General features: G+C 53.5%; 1 protein-coding gene and 4 pseudogenes across 1 annotated transcript, besides 12 other annotated features; all 5 read left to right on the forward strand.

Moving 5' to 3' along the window:
* Positions 1-2,249: part of a sequence feature (areas not merged during assembly with more than two copies in the genome that could not be assigned to a particular haplotype) that runs on past the window's edge.
* Positions 1,123-4,635, forward strand: Tc00.1047053511585.260 (annotated as a pseudogene).
* Positions 2,250-2,924: a sequence feature (areas merged during assembly that could not be assigned to a particular haplotype. This can correspond to areas where the two haplotypes were merged or to regions with more than two copies in the genome that were merged during assembly.).
* Positions 2,925-17,232: a sequence feature (areas not merged during assembly with more than two copies in the genome that could not be assigned to a particular haplotype).
* Positions 6,863-6,884: a microsatellite.
* Tc00.1047053511585.269 lies at positions 6,894-7,857 on the forward strand (annotated as a pseudogene).
* Tc00.1047053511585.280 lies at positions 8,126-10,143 on the forward strand (annotated as a pseudogene).
* Tc00.1047053511585.310 lies at positions 11,132-13,426 on the forward strand (annotated as a pseudogene).
* Positions 13,265-13,287: a microsatellite.
* Positions 13,819-13,852: a microsatellite.
* On the forward strand, positions 16,608-18,539 carry Tc00.1047053511585.320 (retrotransposon hot spot (RHS) protein, putative; the record flags this gene model as incomplete). Its single annotated transcript, XM_815290.1, has 1 exon — positions 16,608-18,539. The coding sequence occupies one exon, from the start codon at positions 16,608-16,610 to the stop codon at positions 18,537-18,539; it is 1,932 nt and encodes a 643-aa protein (XP_820383.1).
* Positions 17,233-17,307: a sequence feature (heterozygous, non-Esmeraldo-like haplotype).
* Positions 17,308-18,145: a sequence feature (areas merged during assembly that could not be assigned to a particular haplotype. This can correspond to areas where the two haplotypes were merged or to regions with more than two copies in the genome that were merged during assembly.).
* Positions 17,412-17,584: a sequence feature (GA-rich).
* Positions 18,146-19,192: part of a sequence feature (heterozygous, non-Esmeraldo-like haplotype) that runs on past the window's edge.
* Positions 18,730-18,751: a microsatellite.
* Positions 19,169-19,192: part of a repeat region that runs on past the window's edge.

Below are 19,192 nucleotides of genomic sequence, written 5' to 3' on the forward strand. Positions count from 1 at the left end.
ATCCTGTTTGTGTTTTTCTGACGCCCGCTGTGGTTGTGTGCCCTCAGATGCTTTTTTTTTTTTTTTGTGACCGTGGGCACACACACAATGACACCCACACGATATATGCATTGGTATGGTTGGTTGCTCCTCTCGCACTAGGTGCCGGCGGTTGCGTGTGGCTGCCGATCCCCCGTTGTGTTTTTGATGGAGGAGGCGCGTGACGGCGTCGGTGGAGCGGCGCCCGGTGTAGAAGGAAGGCACCGACCGCTGCTGACGGGGACGGTCGTTGCTGCAGGCGATCTGAAGAGATGGCGTGACTGGCGTCACAATCAACCGAGATGGATGAGGACCGCATCGCATCCCTCTTCCCTCTCATCATTCCCTCGGTCCACAGCAGCCACAGACCACAAGCACCGTGCGGCAACGGCGTGAACACCATCCGGAATTCTATGAGCCAATCGGACTGTGCAATCAATGTGGACCCTTGTCCCCCGTATCTGGGTACTGCCGCCGTGCTTTTTCTTTTTCTCTCTGTGTATGCCGTGCGCGTATGATGCCGCTGTTTGTTTTGCATCGCCGACCCACGTGAACGGGGAACGAAGCGCTGACTGCTGGCAACAGACGCACTCGCCAGTTCCTTGGACGTGCACTGTGGATGATGGTTGCAACGCCGCCATATGTGTGCCTATCTCGGCCCTTTTTTGTCGTCCACGGCATCGGGACCGCCCTGTGAAGGGGCCATTTGGTCTTAAGAGCAGTGCCAATTGTCATGTGCCTCCTTTCCTGGACCCTGCCGCTCGCTACTGGGGCTGTGTGGGGCTGCGTGGGCGGTGGGAGGGCGATGGCGTCAGTGGCGCGATTGTGTCCGCGCGGCTTTGTCTTGGTGACTGTGCATTGGTGACGACTGTCTGTGACCGGATGCCTCTGCGTGCCGCTGTGTTTAGTTACTTTTCTAGCTGCCTCCTCCTTCTCTGACCGTGCCGATAGAGATGCTTTGATTTGGCCAGCGCAGCCATCGTTTTAAGGTGTTGGGGATTAATTGCTGTATTGGGACTAGTAGTAGTGGGATATCGATTTATCGGAATTGTGTTTCTTGATTTGCCATTTGTAGGAAGGGATTTGCTAAGGAGGAGGAATGGTTGACGGGACGAGTGCGACACACCACGACAGCCCTGTTGGTGCCTGTTTGGGTTGGTGAATGTTGCCTGCGGTGGGTACGTGTCCGCGCAGCCGGCACCGCGTGTTGCGCATGGCCATTGCAGCTGTGCGTGTGGTGCTGCTTTTTGTGTTGGCGCTGGTTGCGGCGGCGGCGTGGATGTCCGCGGTGCATGCGGTGGTGCTGCGACTGCGGGGCGGTACGGTGGACAGAGCCATCACGGTGGGCCGCGCCGTGGACACGGTGCTGATGGACGGCGTGTACATCACGAACGGCGTGGCTGTGGTGTTTGACGTTGCGGCGATGCTTCCCGGCGCGCTGCGCATCGAATTGAGGAACTGCGTGTGCGACGGCGGTGCGCAGATCTACGTGCGGGGCTACAGCGGCGAGCCGGCGAGTGACCGGAGCCTGGAGGTGAGCGTGACCGTGCTGTCCGGGAGCTACTGCTCACTTGTGTTTGCGCACAACCTGCCGGCACACACGAACGTGACGGTCCGCGACTCGACGATTGTGACGCCGGGGCCGATGCGCTACTCCCAGCTGAGCGGGCTGACGGACGCGGTGGCGTCGCCGCTTGTGCTGCACGCGACGTCGCTGTCGCAGACGCAGCTGCGTGTGAGCAACACTGTGCTGAGGTCGTTGCAGGCGGGCGGGTCGGCGGTGTACGTTGGCGGCGGTGTGGACCTGCTGTCGAGCGCGGTGGTGCTTGACGGCGTGTTGCTGGAGGCGTCGGGTGGTCAGACGGCGTCCGCGATGCGTGTAACTTCCTCGTCGTTTCTCAGTCTGCGGAGCCACTCGGTGTTCTCCGTGACGAACGTGTCGGCTGTGAGCAGCGGCGGCGGCATTGTCCTTGGAGAGCGCCTCGCGGTGTTTGATTCCGTGCTGCGCTGGCGTGCTTCGGTGCGCTGACGGCGTCGTTCTTCGACCGCGCGTGCAGTTTTCTTCTCGGCGGCGTGGGCGAGGCGTGCGTGCCTGTGGGTGCTCCCGCACTGCCGCCCGTTGTGGGCGCCGTGTCGAGTGTGTTCGTCCGCGAGGGCGTGACGGTGCAGTCGGTGTTCTTTGTGCCTGCCGGCGCGGAAGAGGTGACGCTGCGCCACGTTGTGCTGGACGGCGTGAGTCCTGTGCTCTACGTGCCGTGGATGGCGCGAGACGGCGTGCGGATCGTTGTGCAGAACGTGTCGCTGCTGAACGGCGCCGTGCTTTACGTGATGGGCGGTGGAGCGTTGCGCGGAGCGATGCTGGCGGCGTCGTTTGTGTCCGGGTCGTGGCTGTCGGTGCGCGGCAACAGCATCAGCGGCAGGCTCCTGTCGGTGCCGTCGTACCCGCGCCGTGTGGAACTCGTGCAGAGCACGCTGACGCTCCACGGGAACGCCGGCAGCGGGCCCGTCGTGATGGACGGCACCGTTGCGCTCAGGGGTGCCGGGCGAAGGTTCGTTGTGGGGTGCCTGACGCTCAACGGGCAGACGCTGCAGCCGATGGACTACAGGTCTGCCGGCATCATCGGGAAATTCCGCCCTGTGGCGTGCAGCGTGTGCGATGCCGACGTGCGCTGCTTTGCTGCTGCGACGAGGGCGATGTCGGGGTCGTGCGACTGCCGCTGTGCTGAGGGCGGGTACGGGCGCGACTGCCTGCCGGTGTACCTGCCGCACGTGGACGGGTGCAACCGCACGGCCGCTATGCCGCCGCTGAGCTGCACGGCGACGCTGACGGAGACGCGCAGCCTGACGCCGACGGCGACACCGACGCCGAGCCTGAGCACGGCGCACTAAAGTTCGACGCAGTACGGGCCGACGGAGACCCAGCGGGTGACGGAGACGGTGGCGCTGCTGCCCACGCAGACCCCGACGGCGTCGGTGAGCAGCACGCCGTGGTGGAGCGACGTGGCGTGCCCGACACTTGCCGTGACGACGGCGGCGGCTGGTGGGAGCCTGACGCAGAACGACATCCGCGGCGGTGGGAGCGCCGTCCCGACGCTGCTGATGGTGGCGCTGCCGCCGCCGTTTCGATGGGCACGCGACCCGCAGCTCGGCACGCACCTGAGCTTTGTGCCGGTGTCGAAGGCTCAGCCGCGCGGGTTTGGCGGTCCGTGGGGAGCGATGCTGAGCAACGCGACGTGGGTGCGCAACGCGACGAATCCGTCCACCGTCCTGGAGCTGGCTGTGCCCGTGCACCGCGGTTACTTCATTGCTGCCGACGAGACGATAATCATTCGCTGCGACGCTGTGGCGGTGTCTGGCGGCTGCAAGGGTGTGCTGCTTGGGTCCTTCACGATCAGGTCTGACACGCTGCCCGCCGCTGCCAGCGCCCTCTCGGCGATCACCGGCGGGCTGGCCTCCGTCTTGGAGTTGCAGGCACTCAGCATGTTTGCGAGGATGTCATGTGCCTCGGCGCAGGAGCGTGCGAGCACCGTTGCGCTGCCGTACTTCCTGTCGGTGTTCGCTGCCCTTGATCCGCTGTGGATGGTGGTGGGCAACGCGCTGCTCGCCGCTGTGTTCGGGTGCGTGCACTGCGGTGTGACGGCTGCCTTCCAGCGGTGGCGCGGCGTGGACGCGGCGAGTGCGTGGGCGGCGATGCGCTTCCCGAGCCTGACGTACTTCGTGGCGCATGCGATGCACCTCGGCATCTTCTTTGGCTCTGTGCCCGCACTGGCGATGCCCGGCGCCCGCGTGCAGCACCGCGTGGTTGGAGTCGTTGGTGTGCTGTACGGTGTGGCGTTCCCTGCTGGCGTGTGCTACTTGATTGCCCGCCACGTGGGCGCGAGCTTCACGAAGTACTGGCAGTTTTCGAGGAAGCCGCTGCACGAGCGCCTGCTGTACCCCGTCGGGTATTGGTACCCCGTAGCGCAGCAGCGGATGTACGGCGGCATGCTGACGAACATGAGGGGCAGCCACGTGTACTGGTGCGTGTTCCGGCTGTCGGTGCTGTGTGTGGTGGGCCTGATTGCGGCTGTGCACCCGCCCGTGGGAGGCTGCCACGTCCAGTACTTCTGCATGGCGGCGGTGCTGCTAGCGGGCGCGGGCGTGGTCGCCTTCACGAACATGATGCGCTCGGCCTTCCTGACGGTGATGCGCGCGGCGAGCTTTGTGCTCCTTGCGACGCTGTGCGTGATCAGCGCGGCCAACCACCTTGCGCCGAGCGACGGCGGTGCGAGGGCGTACGTGGTTATCGTGCTGCTGCTGACCACTGTGCTGCTTGCGGTCACTGTGTACAGCGTCGTTGTGTGGTACGCGGAGGACCGCCACTGGCAGGAGCTGCGCGAGCCGCGGCGTGGAGGGCTGGAGGCGCTGCTGCGCGATGACGAGGGTGAAGAGGACGCGCAGAAGCCCCACGAAGTAACGTCATCGTCGTCCGCCTCAGGCACCACCGCTGCGTCGTCGTACCGACCACCCGCACAGCTGCAGCTCATGGCTGCTGACACCCGCTCAGACGCCTTGAGTCTGCTCGACCGCGCATCCAGTGCGAGCTGCAGCATTAATTATGCTCTTCTGGACAGGTGAATATGCTCCGCTTGACGAAGAATTTAGCGCAGTTTCTGCTGGAGTTGGAAAGTGTCTGCCCAAACAGTGCCTCCACGTGGCGAGAATGTACGAGGCTCCTCATGGATGCGGTACAAAGTGGATGCTTTTGGCAATGTGTTTACTTCTTTATTAATTTATTGGACGCTTGGTTGATTAATTTGTTGTTTTTATTCTTGTTGATTTTGGAAAAAACGGATTATCGAGTTATTACGCTAGCCTAGGGCGGCTGTGTCACGGGTGTGTGTTGCACGCCCTTCGCTGCAGCGCCCTCTCCGGATCTCGGGGTTATTATTCAGATTTTTATTCAGTAATGAGGACGTGTTCCGCGATGGTGGCTGTTGTGCGTGTCACAGAATTTATTTGAGAAAACATTAGGGGTAAAAAAACGATAACGCCCTTTTTTGGCTTTCACTAAATAAATTTAGGACGTGTGCGTTGCTGGTCGATGAGGGAGGGCGTGGGGCCGCTGCTGCTGCGCAGAACATCCACCCATCGGACTCTGCAACGGCATTTTTTGCTGTTTTTTTTTGTGCATTGTTTCTATTTTGTCCATATGCCTGCAATGCCTCTCTCCTGTTCCCCGATGACTGTGTGGGAGGGCATGTCAGTCACTTTTCATGCTTCTGATGTTGTGTAGAAGGAACGAGAGGAGGAACGAAGAATTATGCGGAATGATGTATTAATTGCGTATATGTTGATGCATTTCTGTGGTGTATTTCATTATTTACTCCCTCCTTTTTCTTTTTCTTTTTACGTCGCTCCACACGTGTCTCAGTGTTTGCTTTATTACGGCCACACACGGGTAGTTTGTGTCGTGGATATATATATATATATTTGATGTCATTTCCAGTTAGACACTGACGTGGGCATTTTTTTTAGGCATCCACTCTCCACAGCATGCTGCCTGATATTTTGGAACCATTCCAGGTGTAACGCAGGCACCGCCGCCGTGGCACGCATGGGAATTAAGATGGAACGCGGAACAGAGAAAGATATTGCGCTGCACTTGTGTCTGCTGCATTAGTTCCGTTGGGGAGGTTTCAATGTAGAAGAAGAGAGGTAAACATTGCACGGTTCTGTGACTTGGAGTTATTACCTTTTTATTATTGTTCTTATTGTTGGTGTGATCTCTGGTTCCCACCCGCGCCTGCCCCGATTGCTTTCCGTTGAGTGGAGCTGCGCCATGGCCATCCTTTTTTTTTTGTTGCTTGCGGGAGGAAGAACACATTGCAAGTGACGAAACCACACGTCATGTATGCGGCGTCCAGGGAGGTACGTATTTGAGGTGGAGTGCACATATGTGGATGCCGTGTGAGACGAAACGTGGGCTGACTGATCAACCGTAACTCCCTTTCTGGAGAGTGTGCTCCCCTTTTTTTTGTTGTTGCCCTTTTGTTCCAGGGCACGGCGGGATTGAGGGCCACCGTCCCACGAAAGGTCCTGCACACATACATACTCCCATGCCACTGTCGCCCCCCGAATTTGGGTTTGAACCCAAATTACTGCTGCTTTCTGCATTGGCGCAATTATTTATTTATTAACTGACGCCATTCTGTCCGGCGTGCCACTTTGATTGGATTGTGTGGGATTGCTCGCCAACGCCATCGGAGAAAGCAGGCTGACTTTTTCACGTATTTAATTCCATCTTGGATGCACTTATTTTTTACTTTTACTGTTGATGTGCACTCAATTAGTGAGGAATCCGGAACTATGCATGCGTGGAATTATTTCTGCCATGTGAACTGCGGGCAACACCGATGGGTGCCACTTTTATTCCGCAGAGTTGTTGTGTCTCTTTGCAGGGTTGGCAGGGGAATTACATGCCTTCTGCTACTGCTGGTGTGTTTTTAAATGTCACTCCAAGCGAATAATGTGCTTCAGCGAGTGAGGGGGATTGTTGGGTTTGTGTGCACTCTGATTCTGTTTGCCACTTTGTGCGGGCACGCAAGAATTGAGGGGTGGGAAAATGGAGCGGGGCGATGCCTGGCTGCGTCTCGCCCATTCTTCGGTGCACGATTGTGTGCTGCACGTTGTTGTGCTGACTCTGCGATGCAACTGCGGTCTCCTGTGCGGCAATGGCGGTGGGTGGAGGAGAGTGTTGAGTTGCATTGGGACGGTGGGATCGTGCCTCCTTTATTTTTATTCTTTCGTGAGTGTGCACACTCATTACTAGTGTTATTGATGGGGCAAACAGACAGACAACGGGAATAAAATAAAATAAAATAAAAAAGTCGATAATGTGGCGGTGTTGTGGCCGATTGCACGTCTTGCTGCTCTGGGGGCGGTGGCCCTTGACTGTTCCACCGACAGGCGTAGCAGGGCGGTTGCATGGCGCACCGACCGCCGAGCCGTGCGAGTGCCACGCCCAACGCCATTGGGACTGCGGGAAGAAACAGCCGCGACTGTCCTTTGGAGCCAGCGGCACCTGCTGGCCGCAGTTGGGCGGTGCGAGTGGGCTGCTTCACCGCACGGGTGTTGTGATGGCACCTCGCCGTGGCATCCCCGGCGATGGTTCCGACGCTGCAACACACAGAGGAGTGGAGGAAACGCGGCAACCACAGTGGACCATGAGCAGCAACGTAAAGGACATACTGCTGGAGGGAAAGGAAAGCATCACCAACATGAGGCTGAATGATTTCCTTCGGAATTATTTTGGCGGCAGGGGCGTTGAGGAATTCAATGAGAACGTCTACATGAAGGACTTTTTAATTAGCCCCGATGAGTTCATTCAAGACGAAGGGTTATTGAGCACAATAAAGGCATCACCGCCATACCAAGAGCTGAGAAAAAAGTGTGATGAGTTTTACATGCTATTGGGGGCTTCAAACAAGCTTAAAAAGGAATATATTGTCACTCTCAGAGAATGGAGGGACTTTGAAAGAAAGGATACGGTCATTTCTCTTGCAAGGGCACAGATAAACACAGCCCACTCTTATGTAGTGAGAGAAGAGAGGCGGAAGGCAGAAGAAAGGGAAAGGCGAGAACGACAAGAACTGGGGATTGACGTTTCCACTAGGATTAAATATGCGGTGTTTAAAGGAAGGGTTCGCGTGGATAAAATGAAGCAGAATGATTTTCTTACGATGGAATTGGACGGCAGAGGCGTTGTGAACACCAATCGGGATGTCTTACTGGAAGAGTTTTTTAAGGACCCCAAGAAGTATATTTGCGATGCGGGAGTATTGAACGAAATACAGGCATCCCTGGCTCAGCCGGCCACCTCAACGTGGTGCCAGGGTCTAGTACTCTTTGCTAGAGAGGAAGCTAAGCGCCTGCTGTTCATGCTTCAAACCCGATGAGTAGTTGTTACTTAGTTTTACGGGCCGGAAGGGCAGATGTTGGAGCCATTCTATAATGGCTGCCCGCGGAGTAAGGTTATCCTTGCTGCTGAATTCCTTCGTACGCTTACCAGAGCTGCACAATTGAGGTGTAGTTACTACGACTGGTAAGAGCAGGAAAAAAAAAAAAAAAATACAGGCATCCGATCGTTATTTGAGTATGAGGCGAGCTGCAAAGGGTGAAGTGATCTTCGATGAGGATATACGCAAGCTTTGCGATAAGGGTGTCAACAACCTACCGGGGCAGTCATTAGCTGCTGCGGAGGTAAAAGCAACTGTTCATAACTCCACTAAACATTTCTTGGATGCGGCTGCCGAGGAGGCGAGGAACCCAACGACGACGAGCGCACCGGAGAAACTGGATGGATGCTACGAGTCTGTGCACAATGCGAGGTGGAGCCATGCGGTGGAACTTCCGGACGGCGTGGAGCGAAAGAAAACGAGGACGGGAATGGGGGTGCATGAAGGGAAGCCGGAACAGTCATGGACGTACAAGGCAGTTGACCGAACTGTCGAAAAGGATGACGCCGTGCAGCAATTCGGTGCAGCACCTCCCGTGTTGATGGTGCTCGCCTCGGAGAAGGGATGGCCGTACTCGTGGAATACGATACAGGATCTTCCTAAGGACGTTTTTGTAAACTGTGAGGTGGAGCGAGTGTGGCAGATCGTCAGGAATGATCTCACCGAGTGGTTCAGCACTGACGGTGAGCCCTACTTTACGCCTGGGCGACATGTGTTGATTGGGACGCCCGGTATCGGGAAGTCGATGGCTGCCGGCTCGTACTTCCTCTACCAGCTGCTGCACTGCGATGCCGAGAAACTCCATTTGGTTGTCCACTGTTTTGGTGGAAGCACGACGTACGAGTTTGACAAGAAAACAAAAAAGGTGTCAGCATACATGAGTAGTAAAATATCCAAGGACTTTTTGTACGATTTATGGCAGTGTAAGATGAAATGGTTTATTATCTACGATGTGACAGAGAAAGGAAAGCCGCCAGCGAAATATTTTTTGCTCTGTATTGCGTGAGGCATGATTGTGGTGTCATCGCCAAGCGTGTGCAACTATGATAAATGAGAGAAACAAAAAAGAGCGGCGCGAATCATCGTGAATTGCCCTGACGAGATGGATGTGAAGGCGATGTGTGCGTGGATGAAGCGTGACGAGACTGCGGAGAAAAAAACGGAATACTGGAAGATGGTCGAAGAACGCATGGATAAGGTGGGGCCGATTCCACGTTACATCTTTGATGCGAATAAGTTCATTGCACACTCTGCTGCCATTGAGGATGCCTTGGATGGGATCAATTCCCGGGATGGTGAAAAGCATTTTACGCATGGAGGAGCGAGACTGTGGGACTCTGAGGATCCGTCCCAAAATCTCGTGAGGGTTGTCCGAGCAAGAGGAGAAGTCGGTGCTGAGGTATTTCTGAACGCACCGATATCTTTTTGCCTCGGGCGTGGAATACAGCACTATTTTGGGAAACGTGATGAGTGATGGGTATTTAGTTCTGTTGCTAGTATTGGGGAAGAGGAATACTCTTTTGTCTGAGTGTATGAAAAGGGTTTGGATTGCGCGCATTAATGTTTGGTGGAGTTTGTCAGTGCATTAGTAGAGGAACTCAAGGAGCTGAGACCATTAGCACGCCGTAGAGGACAGTACGCAGTGCTGAAGGCAAATTCTGAAGGGCACCCCGCCGAGTCTTATGTGGATTGGTTGCAATGGAATACCATACAAATAATAATATAAAGTATTGGCTGCTGTGCATACCGGCGGGTGGACGGCTTTTTCTTCATGGAGTCAAATCCGAGGACGCTGGTTGGGCTGCGGATGGCTACGGCGGGTGAGCATCACACCACCGCCAGCACTGTGAGGCAGTTCAATGAGTGCCTGGCGGCTTATTTTGATGGTTGGGAGGAATTATCCCGAGACATGTCGTGGGAGATGATTTGTGTGCAGCACACAGACAGCACGCCGATGAATGACTGGCAGAGATGTGATGTCGTCAATCCCAATAGTGTGAGCGACGTTGAAAGCCGTGAAATAGCGGCGTTTTGGAGGGAAAAGGTGCGCCAGTACCAAGTGTCAATATCATCCGGAGAATTTGGAATAGACGAGGCTCTCCGAAGTGTGGAGGAACCACGGAAATAGTAAAACAAATTGGGGAAAGGGGCAATTTTGATTTGTGGTAAAGAAATATTGTGGGAGTTATATATTTTTGGATACTTTTTTGTGTGCATACGGTGCAGGTGCACCAGCACCAGGTGACAGTGTTACAAAAAGGTGTCAAAAATGACCAATGCTATCGAACATAACAGTGGCAGAAGAAATTAGGGAGGGAAAGGGGTTGTTTGGTTTCTGGTGAAAAACATTGGGCGATTTTTATATAGTATGTTAGTTGTGTGTGCATACGAGGCATAATTGGAGAATTGCCCCGGTATGAGGGAATCATTGTGGCTGGCGGTGTTACGGTGTTACTGCATTGCCCATTTTCTTCTATTGTGCTCTAAGACTCATCATCAACAGAAGCAGCTTTAAGGGATGAACGACGAATAATTTCTATTGAGGAATCAGTGCACTCCGTGTGACCGCATGGAGCGAGGCGCCGCGTCATGGGTGGATGAGGGTCCGCTTCCGCGTGTGGCACTTTGGGTGATTGCTCGCTTTTTGTGCGTTGTGTGTTGGCGGTGGGTTACTTGTCCTCTTCCATGGCGGACTGACGGCATTGGTATGGTGCGTGTGTGTGCGTGAGGGCTGGTGTGGAGTTGCCTGTCAGGGTGATGGCGTTGGTTGTGCTCTTCCCGGGACTGGCGTTTGTCTCGTGTCCCGCACTCCTCGTGGGTGCTCTCTTCTGCTCCCCACGGACGTGCCTGATGTGTTGCTGCTGTTGTACTCTTTTCCATTTCTTGCGCGCAAACACACACGCTAGGAAAGAAGGAAACAAGCGTTAATCGCTACTGTGAAATTTGAAGGCCCTGAAAGGACCAACAGCAAACACACACCGCCCACACACACATATTTATATGCTCTCACGTGCCTTGCTGCAGTGAAGGCACCCCGCACACACAACCGTCGCCGCGTGACCGGACCCAGCGGGAGGAGGAGGGAAGGAGGAGAGGGTGAGCCGCAGAGGCCCAACATGTCGCGGCGTTTGTTTACTTTTGCGGTGCTGCTCCTCCTCCTCGTCGTAACGATGATGTGCTGCGCCACCTGTGGAGCTGCGGCCGCATCGACGGGGGAGAATTAAGTGATTGCGCGGCTGCCGTGGGTGGTTTTTATTTTTGTTCCGGGACGAACGCATTTGGAACCGAAGGGTGGGACTGGTGCAAGTGGAAGGAGGGATTTGTTTGGATCGCTCGCTCTTGTGGGTGTCGGTGGAGTGACGGTTGCCTTTGATGGGGGTTGCACGATATTTAATGATAGCGATGGGGCACCGAGTGGGCTTTCTCATGCGGATATTCTGGCGGGTTCCACCTTTTTTGCGTGGAATTTGTCGTCTTTTTTTGGCGAGTTTGATAATGGCCGGAATACACACATCGTGTTGAGCACATCGAATGTAAAGGGTGGTGTAGGCTCCGCGTTCAATCCCACGACAATTGAGAGCGGCAATAGGGCGTTTCTTTCTGCGGGAAGCTAGCAAAAGTTTGGTGCGAATGGTGGGTTCAATTGGGCGTTGAGGGACCGTGATGTTCAACTGGTTGTGGGTGAATTCACGCAGCCCAATGACGGCAGACGGAGCGAGCTGATCCACTGGTGTGAACCCAAATTGCTGTGATCACAGATCATTCCCGAGACTCACGAACGCGGCGCGAATGGATTGATGGTTGCTGGTGGCTCAGGTGTTTTGAATGACACGCTTGTGTCCCCGTGATTGCGTATAATGAAGAAAATGACGATTTCTCCATGATCATCTGTTCGACGGACGGCGGCAGCAGCTGAGTGCTTTCAAAGGGCATTCTTCCTGCGGACTGCATTGACTTTCTCATTGCCGAGTGGGAGCTTGGACAACTTCTCGTGATTACTCGTTGTTATGGGAGCCGGTACTGCAGAGTGCACGAGTCACGTGACAAGGGGACAATGTGGGTGGAAGTACCCGGGGCAATTGCGGGCGTATGGGCCAATTCACAATCGGATCGTTGGGGCATGAGCTTGCGTGTGGGAGCCATTGTCACTGCGACCGTTGGAGGAAAGAGCGTCATGCTGTAGGCCCGGAAAGTGAGCTCCCCGTGGTGGGAGAGTGAGGTCCATGCGCTCTACCTTTGGGTAATGGAAAACAACCGCACGTTTTCATGTTGGACCGGCTTCTATGGACGCTGCTGCGAATAAGCCGATTGCCAACGTTCTGCTGTACTCGGATGGTGCGTTGTACCTTGTGGGAGCGAGGCACAATGAAGAGAAAAGCAGCCTGTTTCCTGTCCCCCTGACGGAGGAGCTGCAGATGATCACTTCCATCCTCCGCAATTGGGCGGACGTGGACGCTTCCTTCTCCGCGTCGCCCGTAAGTACGGTGGGTCTGGTTGGATATCTGTCTAACGCAGGCACTGCCAACACGTGTATCGACGAGTGCCGTTGCGTGATTGCAACGGTGACGAATGGCAAGAATGCCACAAATGGGCTTCAATTCGCAGGGCAACATTGCCCCGTGAACCGTTGGGAGGATAATAATCACTGTGGCTTTGTGAATTACGACTTCGCTCTTGTGGCGACGGTGGCTATTCGCGAGACACACGCAGGCGTCAAGAGTATCCCTTTGATTGGCGTGAAGGAAGCAGGTTGCACTGTGCACTTTTGGCTGTCGCACAGCCATGAAAGGAGTTGGGGGGTGATGTTCAACGCAAACAAACACACCGACTTTTTGGAGTTGAACAAACAATAACGAGTGGAGCTCACGCTGCAGGACCGGCAACAAGGCCTTCGTATAGATCAATGGTGAGTGTGTGTGTGGGATGCTGAAACGACATCACCATCGGGAAAGGGGCCACGCGCGAATTCACACTTTTACATTGGAGGGGATGGAAGCAGTGCAAGCGACACCGGGAGCCAAAACAAGTAATTGACAGTGACGAGTGTCTTCTTGTGCAACCGCATATTGACCAGGGAAGAAGCCGCAAAAGTTGTTGCCAGCAGCCTTGCTCTTCCAGAGTCTCTTTCTGGGGAAATGCTTGAAGGGCCTGATGATCCAGCGGGAACTGGCAGTGGCTCCAAAGATGGAAACGCCTCTCAGCTCACGAACAACACTTTTTTGGAGAAGGGCTCTAGTGGCTACGGCACGGTGCGTGTGTGTGTGTGTGTGTGCCTCGGATCTTGTTGGTTCTCTTTCTGGGGCTCTGGGCATTGCAGCTCTCGGCTGTGTGAGACGGTGGGAGTGGAGTCGCGGCTCTCCGTGGAAAAGGGTGTGCAGCTCCTCAGGAAGACTCAATGCACTCCGTTGAGGACTTTTAAAAAATCCCTTTTGTTTTTATCTCTGGATATAATGTGCTCCTGGTGCTTTGTTGGAGGGATCAGAACCCCTGCCTTTTTACTATTTTTTTAATTTATTTTTCGTTTGTCGCTAGCTGCACACTCTCATGAGCGACGTGTTTCCCCCTGTTTTATTTGCTTTTTTTGCACCGCACGCGGTGCCGGCCTCATTGCTGTGCAGTCCCGCGGACTGTACAAAACGAGGGGTGGAGGAAGAGGCCGAGTGCCTCATGAAATGTGAGGGATTTTGTGTGGACACGTGGAACACTGCGATCTTTTTTTTCTTTCTGTAAGAAACACATGGAGATGCACAATTCCTGCTGCGCTGAGGGATACACGAAATGAAAGTCCACTGAGGTGATTTCTTTATTATTATTATTTATTATTATTTATTATTATTTATTTATCTATTTATTTCTGCTGAACCCACGCCTTTTTTCTTGTTTTCCTGTATTTGGCAATTCGCTGCGGCTTGTTTTATTATTTGCTGTGTTGAATGCCACTATGTGTCTTTGTGTCCCATTGGGTGTCCCACTGCTAGCTGTGCAGTTGACACACCCTCATCACTTTTTCTTTTCTGCTAGAGGCATCGATAGTCCGCGACGATGATTGTTTGTGTTCCCCATTGCGATGGTACGAGGGTGACTGGGCGCCCTGATGAGTGCAGTCGGAAGGGAGCGGATGGTGTGCGCCGTGCCTCACTGTGAGTGTGGGGCGCCATTCACCACGACCTGCTGTGAGGCGTAACGCTATTCCTTCGGGGCAGGGGTAAGTAAAGGACTGTGGTGGAATTGGATGCGCCTCGTTCCTCTTGTTGCGGCCGTGGGTGTGCTGTTCGCATTGCCCTTTTGCGGTACGATGTGGATGGCGGTGCTTCTGCGTGTGCCTTCTTGAATGCACTGTGCGGCGGGCTTCTCTTCTTCATGTCCTTGCCCTTTTGTGAGTGGGGGTGAGTGTGGGTGGCTGTCGACCTGCCCCGAGCATTGGGGTCCTCCACACACGTGTGGCTCATCTTGGCAGCCTCTCGCAGCGTCCACGCCTCGTGACAGGGAAAGAGGGAAGAGTGACGTGTTTCCTCCTGCTATAGACCTATCAACTTTTGAGGAGTTGGAGTGAAACTAAAGGGGACAAGCGTGTGTGTCTTCACCTTCTTGCGGGAGGACGCGCAGAGGTTGTTTTTCTTTTGTTAATTTGTTTGGTCACTGTGTCTGTGTTGACGTTATTTGTTTTTTTTTTTTCTCCAGAGTCATTCATTGTGCGATTTTCGCGTGTTTGGTGTCCAACGTTTTCAGCGCCGCCAAATGGGGTGTTGCGCAGGATCGGAATACATGGATGTTCAAGAGCATTGTATCGCTTGCCCGTAATAACACACACGCACACAGTTTCAGTGAGTCTGACACGCCGCGTTCTTCAGAACTGTCGAATTCACCTGTGGGACATCACTTCATTTGCGGCGTCGGGAAAGTGAAGTAAATGGAGAGATATGCCGAGAACGCAATGCTTCTCCATAATACCGCGGGCTGGCGGCGACAAGGATCAGAGAGCTTCTACTTAACATTGAGAAGAGGGCAGCGCTCTGATGATCAGGTTTTGCTCTTTAGGAACTCCTAATGTAGTGTACACCGTGTGGGCCTTTTTGCTGCGGATATGCAGAAGGGTGATGTGGGGTGGAATTATTGTTGAAGGCAACATGGACACCGCATGGCCTTTATTGGAGGGATGCGTGGTGTTATTCCGTGTTTCCTTGCCTGCGTTGTCGCACTCATGCTGTGTGTGCGGATGGCCACAGTAGTGGAGCTGAATACGGTTCAATGTGTGTTTGCTCACGGGGACTGCGCGACACATGTTTTTTGTTGGGCTTCCCAATGGAGGGGCGCATCGCCGTTGCGTGATTCCCGCGGCAGTCCATTACCCTGCGACTGTGCGTGCCGCCGTCCGCTGCGCCACTGCAAGCCTTCACCTTTGTGAGAAATGGGGAGCGTGACTGCTGTGGCGGTGGTCGAATTTTCCCGAATTGGTGCTTTTGGTGATCCCACTTAGAGCGCCGAGCAGCGAGGGGCTACACACGCCCAGGAGGTGGGAGTGTCAGCTGCAACCGCACTTGCGATTTGTAGTTGGGATGTGACATGTTTCTTTGGTATTTTTGTTTTTGGTGATATGCGGGGCAGCGGTGTGTTTGCGTGTGCGGGCTGCTCATGGCTGCCGGTGTTGTCTTTCCTGCTGTTCTCCCGCTCCACTCCTTTGCGTGCGACGGACCAAACGTTTTTACTGGCGTGTGGTGGGGTCGCGTTCTTGTTTGGAAAAAAAGCCTTTCGCAGGCATAATGAGACTGCCGTCCGTGCCACACGAGGCAGCGGGGTATTTCCTGGGATTTATTGGCGGGGTGGCACCGCACTCATGCGGTGTGGTAGGTTTGTATTCCGCAATGCACGGTGATGGGGATGTGCGGTGACAACTTCCTCCAGTGGAGCGGCACGAGCAGCACGGGGAGCGGAACGGAGGAGTGGTGGCTGCGTGCTTCCAAGTGATACGTGAATGGCGAGTGCAATATGAAAGGCAGCGTCACGGCTCTCTGTTGCCATGCACACCACAAATATTTTCCATAAAGCATGCAAATTGCACTCTTTTCTGTTGTATGGGAGCTTTTCATGATGCATCGCTGTTGCGGTGTGTATGATTTGTGCTCCCTGCATGTGGCCGTTGCTGCACCGAATTTACTTTTTATTTTGTGTGCTTCTTTCAGGGTTCATGTGCCCACGTCCTTTTGCCGAGTGTGTGTGGTGACGGCGGTGCCACAGGGGCGCGGAACTGTATCGAGCGGGATGCGTGGGCGAACCCTCCGCGCTCACCACGTTGTTATTATTGTTTGTTTCTCACCAACACTGTGCTGGGTGAATGGCATCCACTTGCCGTCGTTGCGGTGGTCCTCGTGCATGTGGTGTGCATCCCACACCGTGTGGATGACTCTCGTGCTGAGGCTGTCAGTCATGCCTGTGCCTATTGTCTCTTACTCTTATTCCTTTTTTTGATTAGTGTTCAGTGTTTGGCTTTAACTCAATCCAACTACGAAAACAGGTATATAATCGATTCTCACGCGGAAGAGAATAATAAATAGTCTTCTCTCAGGCGCGGAATTCAACGAAGGTGGCTGAAGGATGTACGTGCTGGAGGGATTCTACGAGTCTGTGTACAATGCGAGGTGGAGCCATGTCGTGGAAGTTACTGACGGCGAGGGGACGGGAATGGAGGTGAAGGAGGGGAAACCACCGCAGTCATGGACTTACAGGGCAGTTGGCGGATCCCTCGAAAAGGATGACGGTGTGCAGCAATCCGGTGCAGAGCGTCTCAGGCTGATGGTGCTCACCTCGGACAAGGAATGGCCGTACTCGTGGGAACGGGGGGTGGGTGAATTTATTCATGACTGCTATTTGAACTGTGAGGTGGAGCGAGTGTGGCAGATAGTCAAGCGCGATCTAACCAAGTGGTTCAGCACTTGCGGTAAGATCAAACCTTCGCCTCATCCGTGTGTGTTGATTGGGACGCCCGGGATCGGGAAGTCGATGAATGCCGGTTCGTACCTCCTCTACCAGCTGCTGCACTACGATGCGGAGAAACTCCAAATGGTTGCGTACTTTATTGCGGATCGAACATTTCTGTTTGACAAGACCGCCAAAACGGTGTCACTGTACACGAGTGAGGCCAGTATTCTGAGTATTTTGGGCAGTTTCTCTCGGCGTGGGGTGAAAGGGTATATTATCTACGACGTGGCAATGAGGGGTCATGAACCGTCTACTAGTTTGCCTTGCAAGGGATGGGGCATGATTGTGGTGACACCACCAGACAAAAACAACTACGAATCGTGGGCAATGCAAATGGGAGCCGTACAAATCATAATTAATTGCCCCGAAGAAAACGATGTGAAGGCAATGTGCATGTGGAAGAAGCACAATGGGCAGCTTGAGGAGGAAGAAGCGAAGGAAGAAGCGGAGGAAGAAGCGGAGGGAGAAGCGGAGGAAGAAGCGGAGGAAGAAGCGGAGGAAGAAACAGAGGAAGAAACAGAGGAAGAAACAGAGGAAGAAACAGAGGAAGAAACAGAGGAAGAAGAGGAGGAAGAAGCGGAGGAAGAAGAGGACTACTGGAAAAAGGTGAAAGATCGCATGAATAAAGTGGGGCCGATTCTCCGCTTCATCTTTAATGAAAAAAAGTCTGAGGCTCGCTTTATCGCGTGTGAAGATGCCGTGAATAATATCACTCCTTCGATGCTACAGTATGACGCTGGTATTGGAACTGACAACTTGTATGACGGCAATCATGTGTCTCACAAGCTTGTGAAGGTTGTCCGAGTACGACAAGAAGACAACATTGAATCGCCTTTGAATGTACTGATATCCCCCTACCTCGAACGTAAAACATTGGCCAAGATGAAAAGAGAAATGAAGCAGACGGATTTTATTTTTCTCTTGTTGAGTATTTGGGATTATATCTTACCATATCTTATTGAAAAGTATGCCGTATCCGCATTTTTGAATGAGGAGTTCCTACGTGCGATAAGACTTAAAATTGAGGAACTGAAGCCAAGGGGACGACCTAGGTCACACAGCTGTGCGCTGGTAAAGTATTCGTACGAAAGCTTCACCAGGAAAGAGTTTTTACAAGTACCAGACAACCCTTCTAATCGGATCGCCATAGAGTACAGTGTGCTGTATCAACCGAAGGTCAAAAACTTTCCGTTGGTAAACGGCTTTTTCTTTGTGGACTCAAATCCAATGACGCTGGTTGGGCTGCAGATCACTACGGCGGGTGAGCATCACACCAAAACCAGCACTGTGAGGCAGTTCACGGAGTATCTGGCGGCATATTTTAATGATTGGGAGGAATTGTCCCGAGAAATGTCGTGGGAGATTATTTATGTGCAGCACAAAGACAACAAGCCGCTAACTGGCTGGCAGAGATGTGATCTTGTCAATTCCGATAATTTGAGCGACGATGAAAAAAGGATTGCGGCGTTCTGGAAGGAAAAGGTGCATCAGTACCGAGCAGCAGTATCATCCGCTGACGCCAGAAGAAAGAAAGCTCTCCGGGGGTGAGGAAAAACGAAATAGGAGAACGAATTAGGGAATGAAAGGGGTAGTTTTTGATTTCTGGTAAAAAAAAAAATTGTGGGATTTATATATTTTTGGATAATTGTGCGTGCATACAGTGCAGGTGCACCAGCGCCAGGCGACAGTATATCGCACAGATTTCAGAGATGACCAACGCTATCGACAATACCATAACAAAAAAAAAAAAAAAAAAAAAACAGTATGGGGAATGATGAGGGAAGCTTGTTTTTTGCTCAAAAACATTAAGGGACTTTTATGGGCTTTAATAATTGCGTTTTTATAAAAGATATAAACGGAGAATTGCTCTATTGTGGGAGAATTATTGTAACCGTTGCTTTCGCAGTTTTCCTACATTTTCCATTTTCCATTTTCATTTTTAATTTTATGGGGCCGATCATTAAAAAGAAGCTTCTTCAAGTGATGAAAAACGGACAAGTTCTATTGTGGAAACAGCGCGCTCTAGGTGGATGAGGATCCGTTTCCGCGTGTGTCTCTTTGGGTGATTGCTAGCTCCGTGTGCGTTGTGTGCCGGCAGCGGGCTGTGGCCGTATCCCGTTGGCCGTGGGACTGAAGTGGAAGCAGTGGCGGCGTGTGCGTTTGTTGAGGCCGTCTTGCAGTTTACGCACACGGTGAGGCAC

The sequence above is a fragment of the Trypanosoma cruzi genome, genomic scaffold (assembly GCF_000209065.1).
Source record: "Trypanosoma cruzi strain CL Brener 1047053517143 genomic scaffold, whole genome shotgun sequence".
In the NCBI taxonomy this organism is placed as follows: domain Eukaryota; phylum Euglenozoa; class Kinetoplastea; order Trypanosomatida; family Trypanosomatidae; genus Trypanosoma; species Trypanosoma cruzi.